General features: G+C 40.6%; 1 protein-coding gene across 1 annotated transcript in view; it reads left to right on the top strand.

Moving 5' to 3' along the window:
• GNB5 (G protein subunit beta 5) overlaps positions 1 to 13362 on the top strand; it is a 1344368-nt gene that overhangs the window by 302269 nt on the left and 1028737 nt on the right. The window contains exon 4 of the mRNA XM_044078823.1: positions 4307 to 4383. Within this exon, the coding sequence (XP_043934758.1) occupies positions 4307 to 4383 (77 nt within the window). The remainder of the gene's footprint in view (positions 1 to 4306; positions 4384 to 13362) is intronic.

Raw genomic sequence — 13362 nt, 5'->3', positions numbered from 1 at the left:
TTCACTGTGTGTGCAGGTAAGGAGGTGTCAGTCCATGGGGCCTACACTGTCAAAGTATGTGCTATGCGTTCCTCTTTGCCAGGGCATAGGCATATTGGGTACGCCTCCGTCTACCTACTGGGGCTGGCACAGTGTTCATGGCGCTGAACGCCCTGTGCCTGTGCTTGCCTTGGCAGTTGTGGCGGGCTTGGTGGCCCTACACCATTATGTCCCTGCAGCAGCTGTTTCCGCAGAATCATATTGTGTAGCATACAACATACTATGAATATGTGGGCACATGTGCCTGGAGAGTACTGCAAGGCTCCACGGATGTATCCAAGCACCGGAACCGTGATTTCAAAATCCCAACACACGCTCTATGATTATTCTGGTTTGTGCGTGTGCCTCATTATGGCATTCTTGCATGTGTGTGTGCATTTCTGATGGGTGTCATCAGCCACGGCTCCAGTGCATAGCCAGCATCCCGCACAAGGTGACCTTGTGTGATGTCCCCTGGCGAATACCTGATACAGCTGTGAGGCATGCCAGATATGGGAGTCGTGGAAGCTTCCAGGGCTGCCAGTACACACATCCATGATAATGCCCTGCGCATTGCACACGACCTGGCAATTGATGGAGGTATCCCTTGCGGTTTATGTAGCGTGTACCCTGCTCCCGGCGGTGACTTGATTTCTATGTGCGTACAGTCGATCGCACCCAGTACCTCCGGTATTGTGCCACACGGTGGAAGCGGCGCATATTGCTAGCCAACTCCTCCTGAGATCTGGGGAAGTTTATATACTCATGGGCATGTGTAACATGGCATCCAGGAACTGGTGTAGTACCCTAGATGCTGATGCCTGTGAGATACCCATTATATCCCTGGTTGGCCTTTGAAAGGTACCTGTAGCCAGTATTCGCAAGCTCACACATACCTTTGTGTCCACTGGGATGGGCTCCCCTCTGTTGTCTCTTGTTCTCAGGCATGGCCGGCACAGCTCCACTATTTGCTGTAACGTGTCCCTGTCCACCCTGTAGAGCTCTACTATCTCCAGGTCTTGCAGCCCCTGGTAGGTCACCCTTGGTCTGAACACTCTCCTTCTCCTGTGAGGCCTACGGTAGTTGTCGGCACCGTCCTCCGCAACTCCGTCTGTCTCTGCCACATACCTATGCATCACGGCCACGGCGGCACCCACCATATACATATTAAAAGTTCCCCGTGTGTTTACACCCTACGGTGCGGCGTTTGGGAAATCGCGCTGTGTGTTGTGTGCATTCACACTTTATACTGTTGTGCTGTATACCCGGTGATGTCATTGGGTGTGTCTGTGCAGCCGTATCCATGGAGTATTTACGGTGTTTTACGGTTGCGACTGCAACGGTATTGCCTTTAGTGTTACATTACAGTTGCCTGCATTGGCTTAGCTTTGCATCTTACATTACTGCATCCTGCAGGCACATGGCATATGATGCATTTTATCTGCAGCCGCAGTTATGCTACCTCTGTACTTGGCTGTGCTATTTCGGTTCTTTGTTCTTTGCATTTCTACTACATACCCTACTATCTTTGCATTCATATGCCTCCTTTCCGTTATGCAGGAGTCTGCATACAGAGTTGTCGGCTGCCGCCGTTTGCCCTTCCTGGATTGATTGGTGTTGATTGCTCATTACGGCTCCAATTACACTGCTTCCGCATTTCCTCATATTCTCCCCATTACCTTCCTATATCCGTGGTTGTTGACGGGAGGCCGTCACATGACTGTGTTGGGGAACATAGTCATCCTCATGCACATGCATCTGTGCGCGCATTATGTACTCTCAGCGCATCTATTTCCTCACACGCCGGTCCTGCTGCTGTGATGTGCATTGTACAGCCCAGGTTTGCTGGCCTGCAATATGCTTCCTGCTACAGTGGCACACCCCTCTGCGATTGACATGTATCTCGTAGGCCACTCCTCGGTGTAGTACCGCTGCACCGCTTGCTCCATCCTTACACCGCGCCAGCTTTGCGATTCACTATTATCTGCCTCATTTGCATGGCATTGACTGCTAATACATGGTTACGGGCGAACACTGCCACCACTCCTTGACAACCCTTGCGCTGGGGTTGGGCTTTCCATACATACTATGGTGTGTGGTGGCTGTACAGCTGATGTGTATTATACAGCTCTTTTAGGACATTGTCATATTATTTCATTGCTTTGCACCTTCTGTACACATATTCGGGGGTTCTGCTGTGGTTTCTACGTACATGACATTTTTGTCATTATTTACAGTTTGTGCATGTTTTCTTTGGACATTCTCGGTGCCTTTCACCTTTGGCATATTGCACCTGTATGATACCTGACGTTGACAGCCTTCCGTTACTCCTTGGTCATATTTGGGTAAATGTAAACCGTTTTTTTTCGGTTTACATTGCCGTGCCCTTACGCTACGCACGCCCCACTTCGTGAATCGCTATTTGCCTTCATTTGCATGGTGCAATACCATACACAGTGTGATTAGCATACCTACGCCGGGGGCGGCGCAGGTCCGGCGCACGCCGGTAGTGCACGTGGGATTGCTTCATACCTGAATCGCTCGGTGGCCATATTTGGCTTTATAACGCCGACGCTATGCTGGCGCCTGGCGCAAGGTTCATGAATCCCGGGGAATGTCTTTCTGGTTCTTTTGGTCCTCTGTTTTTTCCCAACTTCTAAAAATGTTAGTTAGGTGACTGAATACTCTAAACTGTCCAAAGATGTTGTCTTTGTCTTGTCATTGTGGCATGGGTAATACGTGAAAAGGAGCCAAGATAGAACAGTTCCCTTCCCCAGTTAACAAATGATAAGTTAAATATTTTCATGTGCTATATGCAATTCATAACTTTTTACTGAACTTGGTAATAACTAAAAGTTAAAAAATGGAGCACAAGCCAGATAAATCGGTTTAGTAAATGTATTAGTGCAAGCTGTGTGTTATGAGGTAGGTCTAATGCCTATAACACTGAGTGAGTTCTGTGCATTGTCAATCTTTACGGTAGTCTATCTTTATCAGTTGTCCCTACCAGTAAACATGCATGATTCAATACTTTTAAATTACATTTACTTAGCTTGCATTCTAACACTGGTGTATGTAAAGTTTGTTTGTTCAGTGGTTTTGCATGAAGGCAGGCACGTTGCATATTACTGTGCTACTTTTCCATTTTTCTGTTTTAGTGTATTAGGATACTATGTGTTTACAGATATTGCCGATTCTATGTAAGCTGCCAGTAGCAGGACAAAGCATGCAAGTGGGTGTCTTGTGTTTCTAAACTTTTTAAGAGATTATCCTTAGCTGACGTCTTAAGACAGTTCTGTCTTTGCAGATGCTGTTTATAGGAAGAAAAACTTCTGTTGCTGGAAGTGTCAGTAAAGACATGTGTATTGCCAATGCCTTAGCACTGTTCATAATTCAGTGTTCACTGCTAAGTTACAAACTTAGCTTACTTGACAGAACTTAATTGAAACTCTGACATTATTGTTTGCTGTATTTGGTCTTCTTCTGTTTCGTATTTCACTAAGTCATTTTCTGCCATGATAGTTCACTGAACAGATAAAACAGATGAAACTTCCACAGCAATATGTAATGCATCTCTATTTATATATCCTCTGTCTATATATAATATATTTATGGGTATACTCCCATACATTGACCTTACAAATGCTAACAATGCCAATGTTGACATGGTACCATGAGAAATAGCTTTTGCGCATTCAAAACGTACAACTAAAGAAGCAATGAAATCATTATTTTCTGCAGGGGGGGCAAGCCACCAGAAGCCACTTTGTCACCTGCTTACTATATATACTAACTCTGAGATTGCCTGATATAAGGTAAAGGTCATATTTCCCAACCCCAAGAATTGTGTGATCTCACACACCTGTGGACCTTTGGTTAAGTCAACCAAATACTTATATATATATATATGTATATATATATATATATATATATATATATATATATATATATATACATATGTATATAAATATGTATGTAAATATATATTTGTATATGTACTTTGTTAGATGTCTATATTTGAGTCTATATTTTTATCTGTGTGGGTGTTTGTGTGTGTGTACATGTGTGTGTGCATGAGCGTGTGTGTGTGTGTGTGTGTGTGTGTGTGTGTGTGTGTGTGTGTGGTTAACTGAAGTAAACAATGAAAGGATGACTGAACACATACAAGGTTCTGGAATAATTATTAACTTAAGTGTATGTGAAAATATATAGTTTTTTTTTAGATTCACAAAACATTTCTTAGTATAAAATCATGTAAAGCAGTTTATGTATTTATTTTTTGTTTCAGGAACATGCAGTTACTATGCCATGTACCTGGGTAATGGCATGTGCTTATGCTCCGTCTGGATGTGCTATTGCCTGTGGGTAAGTAGTTATCAGGAATTCTATGTAGAATTAAACAATTATGATAGCTGCTTTAAGGCACCACCTCTGTGGCTTACATGTAATTTCCTTTCTAAGGAATCAAATATTCCTTTCTTAGCAAGTTTTGAAGATAGGGAATAATTGCTTTCATTTAGATATTTGAACTGATAGAATGCTGTGCTTCATCTATCATGTTTCACAGTTTTAAAGCTTCTGCGAAGTTGTTCATTATGATCAAGTGATCAGCAGTCCTGTGTCTGTTCTTAACAGTTATAGTTACTTGGGATATAAAATGATTATAATGGAATATACTGATGGCCTGCTTCTAATGGCTTTAAGTCTGAGACAAAGCAAAGTGCTTTACTATGTAATGGTTCACTGGCTCCCCATAATGTTTTCTTTGAATTGATGTACTGTGTTGATAACGTTTTCCGTGATAACATCACATGACGCATTTTTAAGCACAGGGTGAACTCATTAGTTCTGTGCTTTACTACTTTAGTAACATGGCTAAATATCAGCAGTCCTTATAAATAGATTGTAGTATTTATTTCGCATTGCAATAAGGTGTGTGTTACCTGCTCGATATGTTTTTAAAACCAGTCATCTCAGTATCCACTAAGCACAACTTGTACCTTTCTCATTTTCACACTAGAGTCAGTCACGCATATACTTTTATGTATTTTATGATTCCTTTATTATATGCCTATACTGTTTTATAGTATCTACAACTCTTGTCCCTGGCTTTTATCTTCTTTGTTCACACGATTGTCCTAGCCTGATCAGTACTACAGCTTTACTACGTACACATTGTATATTTTGCACTATAGCTCAACTTACTTTTAGTAATTTCCTGGTCGTATTAGAGGCAGCACTGTACTTGCATTGTAATCTGCTATACTGTACTGTTATTGATTTATAACACAATATATTGCTCTCCCTATATTGTACTGTATCTTGATTCTGCAGTAACTGCGTTAGTCCCTTTTTATTTATTTATAACACAATACATCGCTCTCTTTATTCTGGCTGTGGAAGTACTTTGTTTTGCCTGCATTTTGCTGTGTAATTTCTTGCATTTTGCTAAATAATATTTAATTTTTACTTGTACCTCAGTCATGCAGTCTTGTTATCTGTTTTTTTTTAACAAGAAATATCTTTATTGAGTTTTCACTTATGACATAGGCAATCATATATTTATATAAATGAAAACAAACTATATTGACATATTGTCAGTTGCAAATATATATCACATATAAACTTCTATACAGTCATTGTCAAGCATCACATAGCTCATTCAATTTCTGCCTTCCCTTAAACCTCATTCCTCCTCCAAAACATCATTCTCCATGTATTGTTCCCACAATTCTAATTTGTTTTCTATGTAAGTTGCTCTTTCCCTTTTCTACAGATCCCACCTTAGAGTTCTTTTATTTTCTGTTACTATATTCACTACTTCTAGTACGGTTAGTTTTGCTTTTGATTTCCATTTTTTAGTAATTGCTTTTTGGGCAGCAACCTGAATTAAACTCAGCAAGGCCTTATTATGTCTAGGCAATTCCAAATACATATCACAGCTCAAAAAAAAATGTCCGTAGTTACACCAATTTGCTCACTCAGTATTTTTGTCAAAGTAGTCTTCAGGGCATTTTTAAAGTCTGTCAACTCATTACAGTTCTAATAAATATGTTCTGAATTACCTGTTTCTTCCCCATCACTCCAGATTTGCAATCTGCCTGAGGAAAAATTCTTTAGAGTCTGCTTGGGGTATAAAAATACCTATGCAAACACTTCACAGCAAAGTTCCTAAATCTTTTAGACTTTGTTGCAGATTTGTGAGTCATACATATATCCTCCCATTGTTTCTTTCTGAATTGCTTATCCAGTCTCTCTTCTCAATCCTTTCTAACCTCCATTTAATGATTCCTATATGTACTACTAATTATCCCTTTTTAGCAGCAGCTTCTGTTCTAGATTCTACTAAAATCTCTACCAGTGCTGTTTTTTTATTTACTATCCCCCTATTCCTTTCTCTTTACCTATACTCTGACATCAGTCCTTGATATGGAAGGAATCTCTAGCCTGCAGTCAAAATGAATTCTTGGCATATTCCCATTCTGTTACCTTTTCATCTCTAATTGCTGGCCCCAGTACCTTGATTCCTTTGCCGGTTTTCTCCAATTCCAGACACATCTTTCCTATTCTCTGTACCCCTAATTGCAGTCACCCCTATCTGCAGAATCTCCTTTCTCCATTCCTGTGTTGGCTTAGTTCTTAGAATACTTTCTGCTACTTTATGAATATCATATTCTGTATGGTTTTTGTTATTTTCCTTAAGGATCCACAACCAAAATTTCAGTCTCTCCTTGTTTCTTGCACTTCACCCCTGCTTCATCATCATCCCTTTCCACTTTGATTTATAACTTTCTGCTTGTGCTATGTATAGGAGCCTTAACTGTGTAGCTCAGAAGTACCCATTCAAATCAGGTATTCCCAAACCACCTTGTTCTGTTGGAAAGATCAACTTATCTCACTTGACTCTTGTCCTCACCCCCCCCCCAAGATAAAATCCTTCAACTCTTTATTGTTACTGCAAGTTCTCCTCTGGTTGATGAAAAAATGCCTGACATGTATAAAACTAAAGGGACTAAAATATTTTCACTGCTTGTATCTTGCTATCCATATCCAGAGTTTCCAGTTTCTCATTTTTTCTTTTTATTATCTTTTGTTTAGTCTCTTCACACATATCCTTAGTTGCCATAATGGACTCCTTTTAATCCATGCTCCTAAGTACTTCATTTTATCATGTCTCCATAAATATAGGCAATGCGGAACCAATGTGTGTGTGTGGGGGTACATAGTTTACAGCTATTGCATTGTTTTATCTTCATGCAGTAGCACCTTAAAACAGGCTAACCACAAAGATGTGAACAAAATGGTACTTTATTAATAAAAATCAGTTAAGTGTTTTTGTCCATAAAAACTGGATTTCTTCAGAACTTATGTGACAGACAATACATGAATTTAAATAGAAATGAATGGAAAATTTCTTCTGGGAAGTTATAATTACATCATCCAGCATATCTAGCCCCATTGCATGATGGTAAGTTAGTTTAAAACACCACGCCCACACTTGTAGACTGCATTAAGTAGTGTTTACAGAATGCTATCTTTTTATGAGTACTGGAGCCAAATCTTGGTCATCTGGTGCCCTGGGCAGCTGCAACAACAAGAAAAAAAAAGTTTACCTAAACTTGAAAAAAATTGAAAAGTCTTCCTGAAAAAGTCGAAAACCATAAAAAGGGTATTCCAGACTCCACTCTGAACAGTAGTTGCTGTAAATGTGGCAAGCTGCTTGCTTCAGTTACTGGCATGCTGAGCTACAAAACAACAAGTGTAAATGCAGCATCTGCATTCATTTAACAAGCCACTACATCACCTAGAGCTTCAATGCTAGTACTGCACTTATGTCCTAATGGCAACTACCACTTGCATCCCCAACAGCATGCAGTTGGGGCAACTTTTGCCTTTGCCATCTGCTGAATACTCCCCAGGATCTTTCATTTTGTCCAGAGAAATAAGATGGGAAAATACAGATGTCTGCTCCTGCATTAGCCTTTTAGAAACATTTTTCCTGGGGAAAGAATTAATAAGTTCTTGATTCGGAATGGGGTCATACTTGATCAAACTTGATACTTTGAATATATTTCATGAAATATGGTTTAAGTTAGATAAAATAAGCAATATCATTGAATTGTAACTGATGTATGCTTGAATCAATACTCTCATTAATGTAGTATTAGGCCAATACTGAATTATTTCTACAAGCTAAGCTTTCATAATACTGGAAAAAATACACTACATCTGCAAGTTCAGCCTGCCCATTTTTATAAATTTTTACAAATATTTAGTGTTCCGGTATCATGACAGTAGTGGATCCCTTTCTCAAGTCAGGCAGGATTAATTCATGAAATTAGTCTTTGCTATGTGTCAGGGCTACTATTCTCAGCATCCATGGAGTTATTTGTATTAGTGGTGTATGTAAGTATGATTGAAAAGATTTTGTAATTAAGCCTGTTGCTCCTTCTGCTGGTAAATTTTCTGACTTTGTCATATGGGATAGTATAAATGCTAAATGAAATTATTTCAGTAAGTAATCCTGCTTTTGTCATTTTTTCTTTGATTACAGTATCTGTTTTTCTTGCTTCAACTTTTTTGACAGCTGGTTTTGATAAACCATGTGATTCTTAGCTACCCCTATGCTGTAATGTTTCCACAACTCCCAGTGTCACAGTTTTACCACAGATACTTGAATCAAATTAGATTATATTGAAAAAGTACTGCACAAACTGGATCTAAACAAAGCACAGGGAGGAGACGGAAGTAATAATAATGACTACTTCAGCAAGAACTTACAGTACCATTATATCTGTTTTTCACCAGGTCATATAAATATGGGGAGATTCCTCAAGATTGGAGACATTGGCTTATTAAACCTGTCTTTAAGGGAAAGTGGATTAGGACAAACCCAGAGTCTTGTAGACCCTTAAATCTACTTTCAGGTTGTGGAAAAATAATGGAGAAGGCAATATTGGATAATTTACTGTCAGAATGATATAGGTTGGGACTTGAAACCATATATCAGCACATTTGCAATGGCCTGTGCTCATTTTACAGGAGTTGCTCTAGACCTGGTGTGCTCTCTGTGATCTATTGAACGAATCCAAATAAAATTCAGTGCATCCTTTAAAATCTACAGGGAAATAAGTATTTTATCCACTGTACTGCACTTTTAAACTGTGTATTACTGAATTGCTGCCTACTTTTAACTGTTTTTTAGCCATTGTATCTGTTTTGCTATTTTACTGTTTCACTGTTTCAACTGTTTGCTGTTTGATACTGCTTTTCCTACACTTTGTATTTTCTAGTGCTTGTTGTTTTATAGCATAGGCTAGATTTAGATTTGCTGAATCTAGACTGTTTTGCATGATCTGAGGACTAACGCCAGCTATCTTACATTAAGGGGGCCCCTGCACCCTTGTGGCAGAAGAGTGTAGCAAAGGACCCATCTGAGTTGGAGATTGTTGGAATAAGGCTCAGTATTGAACATGTCCATTGGCCAGCTTGTTTGAAAATTGCTTAATTTTAAAAAAAGGGTTCTCAAAGTTGCTACATAAGCCCCACATTTGCATGGGTTTGCACGTGTTTTAACACAGCTCCACAGAGTTTGGTGACCAGCCACTGCTCTACTATTTTCATCTGAGCAGTCTGAGGCATCTGTCTGCACATAGCGCACCTTCACACAGCACCGGGCAGTGGGGGTAACCATTGGCAGTTATAGATGAAAAATCTAAAGTAGATTTATTTTCCCTTAGAAGCTGCCCGTGCTCCAAATGAGGAGTCCCTTAAATTGTGCTTAGCTGCTCAGAGAACACCTCAGCTGAGTTTTCTACAGCATTTGTCTCTTTAACTGAAATCTCCTAATCCCTAATAGTCTGGTACCCCTTGAGAGCCCCAGTAGTATAGACCCTGCATTAAGCCCCCAATTAAACCACATCCTTCCTCATTAAATTAAGTAGATTTACACATAGTATTATGGATGTTCAGTTCTCCTCAGAGGCTCCTGCCAGCCTGATTGACATGGGTATCCTGAGGCCTACCCAGGTTCGAGAAATCCAAGCAGTGTTACAAGAGTTTTAGGACACATTCACTGGGAAACCTAGTTGTACCCACATGGTGCAGCAACACGTGGGTACAGGACCCCAAAGATCTATCAAGCAGTCCCCTTCAGGGTGCCTGAATGAGTCAGACAGACTTTGAGGGAGGAGATACAGGAAATGTTGGAAATGGGAGTAATTCAGGAGTCCAGCAGTCCCTGGGCTGATACCAAAAAAGGATGGAAGCACCAGGTAAAAACTAAACAGTCACACAGAGCCAGATGCTTACCCCATGCCTAGGACAGATGAAGTCTTAGAGCAGCTGGATGGGGCTAAATATCTGACCACTATTGATCTGACCAAGGGCTACTGGTAGACACCCTTGACTCCCACCACCAGAGAGAGAGGTCAGCCTTTGTGACTCCTTTTGGATTATATGAGTTCACGGAGATGCCCTTTAGGATAAGAAAGACCCCAGTGACCTTTCAGAGGCTGGTAGATCATATCCTAACAGGGGCAGGAGAGTATGCCTTTGCTTACCTGGACAATATTGCCATCTATACCCATTCCTGGCAAGAGCACCTTTAGCATGTCAGGAAGATCCTGGGTAGACTGCAAAGGGCAGGGTTGACCATTAAGCCCAGTAAGTGTCAGGTGGGTATGGCAGAGGTCTCCTACCTGGGGCCTAGAGTGGGGAGGGGTAAAGATCAGGCCAGAACCTGCCAACGTGGAAGCTATTCAGGCATGGCCAGCCCCTGTTACTAAAAAGCAGGTGAGGGCATTCTTGGGGACAGCAGGGTTCTATAAAAAGTTCGTTCCCAATTATAGGACAATAGCTGCACCCCTAACTGACCTAATGAGAAAAAACAGGACAGATAACATTGCATGGACCCCAGCCTGTGAGCTGGCATTTCAGAAACTTAAAGGGGAGGACCTCCTGTGCTAGCCAGTCCAGATTACAGCAAATAATTTGTTGTGTAGGTGGATGTTTCAAACCATAGGGTGGGGGCTGTACTCAGCTATGTTTCCTTAGAGGGAGAAGAGCACCCTGTTGTATATCTCAGCCAAAGACTCTAACTCAGGAAGGAATGCTATGCAGCTGTAGAAAAAGAATGTATGTCCATAGTATGGGTACTGCAAAACTTCAGTCCTATCTGTAGGGTAGGGCATTCACAGTGGTTACAGACCACAATCCCTTAACATGGCTACATTTAGCCAGCCAGCATACTGTCAAGTTACTAATGTGGAGCCTAGGGTTGCAGGCATAGGACATGACAGTGCAGAACTGTAGTGGGGTCAGCAATACCAATGTAGATGGGCTGTCAAGACAGGGTATGGGTTAATGTATTTCCAGATGGGCTTTTTTCTCTCAAGCAACTTTCCTCCAGGGTCACTTGAAAAACTAACTTGAGTCTTCAAAGGGGGGAGAGATGTGATGATGTGAGGTAGTGCCAGCTGTGCCAGGAGGAGTAGGGCAGTGCATGTGTAACATATGCCAGCATAGCTAGCTGGGACTTTGTAAAGAATTATGTCATTTGAATATCAAACTAATTTGTACAGATGCTTGTGTTAAAAATGTATTTGTAAAGTTGATTGTGTTAAAAATGTATGAACAGTGGGTCCTGCTGGACAGAAAATAAATATACATGTATGTCAAACTGTATTGTTGTAACTGATAAAATGTATATATTTTAACAGAGGATACTGGAAGATAAGGGGCTCAGCCTAGCTGAAATTAAGAAAAATAACCTGAAATTAAATGAATTGGTTTAGACCATAAAATTTTATCTCACAGGTCTGAATGAAGCCAGATATGCAATATCTGTGAAAAACCTGGGATGGGATCCTGCTCTGTTGTCCCTAGTGGTGAACTATTTGCTACCCTTGGGTGCCAGAGAATGGCTTGTTAGATTTTGCAGGAAAGGTGGAAGTGTTAGAATTGTTTTAGAGTTTCCAGATACTGTAATAAACCTTAGCTAAAGTTCTGTGTGTATTGTGACACATCAGTGCAGGATCCTGCCTCCCTTTCTAGTGAGAGGGTAGTGTGGGGACCACAGAGTCAGGTGACCAGATGTGATGTCATTCTGTATCCAGCACTGAAATTGTATTGGAATACTAGTGACAGATGTGAGGAGTGCACTCTGTTTTGGGACATGGCAAGACACTCATCCACTGTCATCTTGCCTTGCTTTAGTAAGTAACTAGGGTACAGTAATTCGTCAGTCAGAAAAATTTAGTGAGTAAATTTTTTTTTGTATCCGAGCCTTTCCATTTGTGTTGTTTTTTTTTATTATTTCCTGTGATTGAAACTCTGGTGTTTATTGTAAATAGATATTCAGTATTTTCATGTTTTTTATTATTTATTATTAAATATATCTAAACCTTTCATTGTGGCTGGACTTTTAGAAAATATTTAACCAAGGAGAGTACTTGCATTTATTTAGTGGCACTGCGACTCCACATTCCTGAAGGCCTTGCTGCGTGGTTAAACACTACCATTTGTATCAGTATTAATTTTAAGAGCCTTAAAGTAGCTGGCTTTGGGTGTTCTGGTGGCAGCCAATATACCTTATAGTATAGGTGGAGGTGGTAGAGCCGGTAAGCTGTGCCAGCTTTTCCCAGGTGTGTGTGTGTGTGTGTGTGTGTGTGTGTGTGTGTGTGTGTGTGTGTGTGTGTGTGTGTGTGTGTGTGTGTGTGTGTGTGTGTGAGCTACTTTGAACAGGGACACAGAGCACTGATTTTACTGATTTTACACAGAGGGTGGTGAAGGACTTGGTTTTAATGGTCAGTGGGGAGTCTTATTTGGGGCCTGAAGAGAAAGCCTAGACCCAGAACTGGAATGTGCATTCCTTGTGTGCTCTTAAGGAAAATTGTACTTGGTGCAGAGAGCTGCATCTGAAAATAATTGTACTTGATGCAGAGAGCTGCATCTGAAAATACTGTATGTGTCTATTTTTCTCACAGTGAACATTCCCCGCCAGTGTCAGTGGTGAGAATTGAGGCTCCTTGATCAGTGGTCCAGAGAAGGGGTGTCACACCATCAATAATGCAGTTAAACAACTAGACAATTAAAAGATTATTTATTAAGAAAAAAAGGAATGCCAAAAAGTGCTAAGACCAAGAAAACAGTAATTTGCTACCTTGTCTCAGCTCAAAGTATATTGTCACCATCGCCACACCTAACAGTATTAGAAACAGAATGAAGTGCAAGGAATTTAACCTTATGACTACCCTGAGCTGCTGGGATGCACTGCCAAAGAATTAGTTTTCACATCAAATAACTCTGCAGTTTCATAAACTCAGGTTTTAAATTGACTAAGAT

This window comes from Protopterus annectens, chromosome 7.part1 (assembly GCF_019279795.1).
Source record: "Protopterus annectens isolate FY-2018-M chromosome 7.part1, PAN1.0, whole genome shotgun sequence".
NCBI classification, from domain to species: domain Eukaryota; kingdom Metazoa; phylum Chordata; order Ceratodontiformes; family Protopteridae; genus Protopterus; species Protopterus annectens.
Note: the sequence above shows the minus strand (reverse complement) of the source record. Positions and strands in the feature narration are given on the sequence as shown.